This window comes from Arachis ipaensis, chromosome B09 (genome assembly GCF_000816755.2).
Source record: "Arachis ipaensis cultivar K30076 chromosome B09, Araip1.1, whole genome shotgun sequence".
NCBI classification, from domain to species: Eukaryota; Viridiplantae; Streptophyta; class Magnoliopsida; order Fabales; family Fabaceae; genus Arachis; species Arachis ipaensis.
The window spans coordinates 14289485-14295998 of record NC_029793.2 but is presented as its reverse complement, the minus strand read 5'-3'; the positions used below and the strand labels follow the sequence as shown (position 1 = coordinate 14295998).

The 6514-nt window shown below is 32.1% G+C and overlaps 1 protein-coding gene across 1 annotated transcript in view; it reads left to right on the top strand.

The window, feature by feature from the left end:
- Window positions 4229-6514, top strand: part of LOC107618756 (cytochrome P450 82C4) — a 3288-nt gene continuing 1002 nt past the window's right edge. The window contains exon 1 of the mRNA XM_016320900.2: window positions 4229-5247. Coding sequence (XP_016176386.1) covers window positions 4306-5247 — 942 coding nt within the window. The 5' untranslated portion in view covers window positions 4229-4305. The remainder of the gene's footprint in view (window positions 5248-6514) is intronic.

The following is a 6514-nucleotide window of genomic DNA, read 5'->3' as shown; positions in this document are numbered from 1 at the left end:
ATGGTGACAAAAACATTTGAAATAATACAATATTCTGTCAAAAAAATGAATATTTTCACCATTAGGGTTGGAGATTTAATTAAGAACATCTCCATATTTTTAAAATTTCAAAATAGTCCTTGTCATTATGTCCCCACTCACCTTTTGCTCTAAGTTCTTCCCCGCTCACCCTTGTCAAATAAGACCTACATTTTAAAACAAAACAAAAAAAGTAATATAAAAAAAAGTGGCTTTAAGCCACCGTAGGGTAGAGTTTTTTTTGAGATATTGAGATGAAGACTGTGAGACTGGAACTCAGTAAGTCAGTATCATATTTATTGACTTAGAGATTGGTATTAAAATTTTAATCTATGTCTCTAAAATTTTAGTATTTTAGTACCTCCAAAAATTAGGGACACATGGAACTGAAATTTTTGAGAACAGAAACTGAAATTTTAATAACATTTTATACCTAAAATACTCTCATTTCAATTAATTAATTCCAACGTTATTCTTTGTGCAAATTAAATTAGAGCTTTATTCTTATTTTAGTCTTTGTCTCCTACTTTACACCAAACACAATACTGAGACTTATTTCAGTCTTTATCTCTCAGTCTTAGTCTCTTAATCTCTGTCTCTCTTCCAAACGCTACCTAAGAGAATTTGAATCTCTCATTTCTTAAAGAAAGAAAAGCAATAGAGGGAAAAGATGAGAGGTTTGGCGTCGAGAAGAGAAGAAGAAAAGGAGAAAATGGCAGTCTAATGTTACACACATCAAATGAGTTAAGTTTCAAAGTGGTCCCTGAAATTACACTTGAGTCTCAAAGTAATTCCTGAACTTAATAGTTACCCAATTTCATTCCTGAAGTTGTACAATGGGACCCACAGTCGTCTTTCTAGCAATTTCCGTCCACCAAGCTCCACCGGAAAGCTGATCTGGACTCCTCTATGACACGCTGGCAACAAAACGGTTAGGTGACATGGATGAGTAAACTTTTTTTATTCAATTTGGTCCCTAAATTGAAGTTAAAAATTCTAATCCCCAAATTTAAAGATCAACCTATGCATTGCCCACTCTCTTCTTATCTCTTCGCTTGTATTCTCTTGTCTTGACTTCTCCATCTTCAAAGCCACACGGTTATGGCTAGCACGGGCAACGTAGCTGGGAGCTCGAACAACCCACGATCTTTTGGAAGCATTATGAGGAGAATGACTAGAAATAGAGATTCGCATTTGTCAGAATGGTATAGGTGCGGGTCGAGACTAGTGTTGCGATGGTCAGGAACGGATTCCAACCCAGGAGGACCGTTTGTCGGTTGCCCAAACTACAATCTAAGTGATTGTTGTTGTTTGCCCAAACTACAATGTATTTCTGTATTGCTGTAAACTTGGCCGATTCACTTTCTTGGGTGCAGACTGTAGGTAAAAAGTGGTGTGGATTGTTTATATAGGTAGATAAAATTCTGGAAGAAGATGTGATAACATGTGATGGTAGAACACCTTTCAATTGACAATGAAGAATAGAAGATAAAGACTGCTTGAAAACTTGGGAGGTTAGAGTCTGAAGTTAGAATTCTAAAATGGGTAAAATTTTGGTGTTTGTATTTATGCTGTTGATTATAGAAGAGTTGTTCTTCTCTTCAAGTTGGATAGACAATTTAGCCAATTGTATCTAGTAAAAAATAAATGACATGTTATATGCATATGTTGTTCCTGTACTTATACCTATCTTTTTATTTGAAAGAAATGCAAATTAAAGTAAACGACATCACTGTACTTGCATATTTTGAAAATTGGAGAAACAATATGAAATACTAATCCATTCATTCATATTATAATTGTTGTCCATAATATAATGAAACATAGTTAAAACATTGTTCACTAAGAAACATTGTTCATTCATGATATCAAAGTTTTCATAATTAAGGTCTTACAAAGCCATAAAATCATAGGATCCTAATTAAGACAACATTGAAATTAAATAATTCAAACAAAATAGATGGACAAAAATACTAAAGGTTCCATATACATAATAATTTAAGTCTTCATTTTTTTTTTATTCTGGGTAGTGTGAATTCAGGATTGAACACAAGCTTCAAAAAATTTGCAAGCTTTGTAGTAGTAGTTTTCTGTGTTGCACCTTGCATAGAATTAGGTGGATGATTCTTTGCTGGTGGAGTGCTAGCTAGTGAAGTAGCAGTAGGTGGGGTTCTTGCTGATGAATTACTGCTTTCTGAAATTGATTTTACAGCTTTGGACAACTTTCTTTTAGAAGGGAGTTTTGGTAGCTTAACAGGAGTTGATAAAACCTATCAACAAAAACATGTATAATAGTTAATAAAATTGACAAGAATATATATTTAATAAAATCAATGTCATTTAATATTGTGAACCTGTTGAGAATCATCAGTTTCTAACAAGGGTGGTTGATTGAGTTCAAGCTGGATTTCAATATGAAGTTGTGGAACAGGGGTGACTTCATCACCATTTACCGGTCCAATTGGAGCAGAATTGTTAGCCTGACTTTCACCACCATTAGTAGTAGTAGCTTCTGCAACAGCAGTCACTTCTGCAGCAGCATCTCTCTTTGCACAATTTCTTTTGTTGTGTCCTACTTTACCACAATAACAACAGCAACATTTTTCATAAATTTTTTTTAGCTTGGTCTTCTGCTTCTTACTCCCACTTGCCTCCTCATCTGCATCCTTTCTTCTTTTTTTTTTCTTAATTGGCCCTGACTTCTTTCTAAATTTAGATACTTATGGCTTGTTATATAGTGACTTTTTTCATAGTGCTTGACCTGAAATTAGATTGATATGGAAGGCATATATGTCATTATATGCTTCCATAGTCAACCACTTATGACAAAATTCATTTGATTTTTTACCGGTCCTTACCAATGCAGTACAAACATGCACACATAGCATCCCCAAATAGAATTAACACAACAACAAAGATAACAATAATAAGCCAATTATAAATTCAATTGCCACTCATGGATAGCAATAATAAGATAACAATAAACATGTAAAAAATATTATCACTCAATTGTCAGAAATCACATGTGCAGAGCCTCTTTTTCAAGTCCACAACCATGTTGGTTGGTTAGCCATGAACTTCGAATTTCTCGTAGTTTGTATCACCAGACCACACAGGGACTCAATTCTTTTATTCCTTCTTTATCTTTTCTAATCTGCTGCACTGTATTGGAGGTGAAATTTCAATGTTCGAATTAAACTTGACTTGTTCCTAGCTATAGACCTCAATGCATACATCCCAACTTCTTCAAAAAATGTGATAATAGGCTTGGCTCTAACTTCTTTGATTCTAGAGTTGAAGACTTCACAAGCATTATTGCAGATGTTGTCTATTTTAGGTATATTACTGAAGAAAATTCAGCTCTAAAAATCTCTAAACCACTTGTTCAGATAATTCCAAGCATCCTTATTAACTCTCTCAATCTTTTTGATAATTTCAAAGAATCCATCTTAACTAGTATACTTACATAATTCTACAGTAGTTCTCTAAGTTGGAGATCCTTCCATTACATATCTAATATAAAACACAACTTATTTTACTTGTAATCTCCCAAATCTTGATGAAATAATTCCAACAACCACCTTCAGTGTTAGTGTTTTCAACGGGGACAATCTCATATATATATATATATGTGATTGTTTGTATTTTGGCCAATAACAAATAGGATTTGACCACCATATTGGGTCTTCAGAAAATTTTCATCTAAGCCTATACAAAATCTACAAGTAGCCAAAAATCATCTTTTACACGCATCTAAACAAATGTTAATTACAATTTTGCACGTTCTACTTTTGCACTCCACATATAGTTAATTACAATTTACAATAAAATATGACAAAATATAAGTAGACAATGAAAATACTAAATAATGTGAACAATGGATATGTCATATGTTCAATTTAATAGGTATGCAAATGATTATGTTCATTATTTTTAATTGGATAGTTATTTCTTTTGATTTGATTTATTCATACACAGTTAACAATAGCTCGATATTCAATTCTCTAGATGTGCAGATAGTTATTCTAATATTAAGGTTTACAAGATAATTTAGAAGTAGAGTATCTTTTTACTTTATTGGGTCAATTATAGACTCATTATTTACATTATTTACAAAAGTCATTCTCTACCTAACAAAAATTCTAAAAATATTTATACCCAATTGCAACTATAAAATTAAACCATGGTTTCCCACGAGACCAATATATAAACGAATAGGACACTTCTCAAAATCTTATGACCCAATAATCTTAGCTTCAATCTTACACAAAACTTAGACCACAAATAATGGATTTCCTTTCTCTTCCAACAGTAATGCTTGTAGCTTTAGCCTTGGTCCTTGTCTACAACATATGGAGGATTATGAACAAAACAAGTGAGAAGCAATTGCAAGCACCAGAACTACCTGGTGCGTTCCCATTAATAGGTCACCTCCATTTACTAGGAACCAAAACTCCACTTGCAAGAACCTTCGCTTCTTTCTCCGATAAGTACGGTCCCATATTCCGAATCCGTCTGGGATCATACCCTGCTATTGTGATCTCTAACAAAGATGGAATCAAAGAATGTTTCACCATAAATGACAAAGCTCTTGCCTCGCGCCCCAAGTCTAGCCAGGGAGTATACATTGGCTATAACTACGCCGGTTTTGGGTTCGCTCCTTATGGCTCCTTCTTTATAAAACACAAGAAGCTAGCTACGCTTGAACTACTCTCGTCTCGCCGCGTCGAATTATTGAGGTATGTATATGAATCCGAGATTGATACTTTGATCAAGGATCTGTTATTGTATTCTGCAGGAAATTCGCCAGTTAAAGTTGTTGTTATTAGTGAATGGTTGGAACGGTTAAGTTTCAACATAATCACAAAGATGATAGCAGGAAAAAGGTACTTTAGTTTCTTGCAAGATGTGGACGATGTTGAAGCACATAGAGTTGTGAAGCTTATAAGAGAAGCTTTGCATTTATCTGGAGGGGGTTTTGTTCCTTCGGATGTGATCCCTATAATTCAATGGTTTGGTATAGAAGGGAAAGTTCTTAAATCCATGAAGAGAATTGCAAAAGATTTGGACACACTTTTGGGAAGCTGGGTTGAAGATCATAGGATGAAGGGTAATAAGGTAAATAGCTCAAGCGAGAAGCAAGATTTCATTGATGTCATGCTTTCCGTTGTTGAAGATGATCCTGATTCTGGCCATACACGTGACACTATCATTAAAGCTCAAATTATGGTAAGCCTAGACTCTTTTTCATGCATATGTATGCCGTTTTAATTACTCTTAGACTTTTGGTAACTTTTAATCACTCTTAGGTTGAAATTATATATCAAATAGACAACAATTCAAATATACAAAAATAATCTATTATATTACATGCACACTAAAATCAATCACTAAAATTAATTATTAGTATAAAATATATATTAAAATATAAATATACATTAAAAATAAATTAAATTATCCATATATTTATAGATAAATATATTAGTAACTGATTTTAATGTATCAATAATATTGTTGACAAATAATATTACAACTAAACCTTTTATAAAGAGTAATAAAGTTTGTGAAGAGAGGTAATTAGGGATTTAGCCACAACATTAAGTAAAGAAAAAAAAAGAATTTAAAGAAGGTAAGACCAAAAGTCACCAATTTTACATGAATGAAATTTATTTGACTTTATTTTTAAGTTCCCACTGCTATTTTAATTTGTTTCAAATACGTCGTATTGTTACAATTATTATTTTTTAACAAAGAAAAATAAATAAAACAAGAAAAGATAAGATAAAAGAAGCCAAGCTTTCTATGATAAACATAGATTTTTCCCACGGTGACACCATGGGTACTAAATTGTATCATCAACAATACTGTGTTGTTACATAGAAAATGATGTTTCAATATATGAAACAAAAAAGATTTCTATAAATTGAAATTTTGTGGTGCCAAAAAACCAAGAATTTCCATAAATATAGCGGTAAAATTTGGATAAGTATACAGGAACTCCGATTTTAATAATTTATTTTTAAATCAGATGTATAGTACGATATTATCCAATCTAATTCGATAGGATAAAATATAGCACAATATCTAGAGTAAATATAAAATTTATCCGCAAATATTCAATCCGATTTAATTCAATCGGATAGGACTGTAATATGTAGGTTTTAAGTATTCACCTCTTACTAAATGTAAAAGATTTTTAGCTATTAAAAAATCATCAATAGATAATTTAACATTTTTATTTATATAAAAATTAATTTTATTTTAAATTATCATCAAGTTATATAATAATATTACATCTTTTTAGTAATCCACGGATAGAATCGGATACCTGCGAATTAAAAACAGATAAAATTAGGGTCAGAATATTCCCAATTCACGTGTAAAATTAGATTGAGTTTATATAAAAATCTCAATTAGTGAATAAAGTTAGAATTTGATTCAAATCCTACTCTACCCTATTTATTGCCACCCCTAATAATATCGACATAGACTTTCT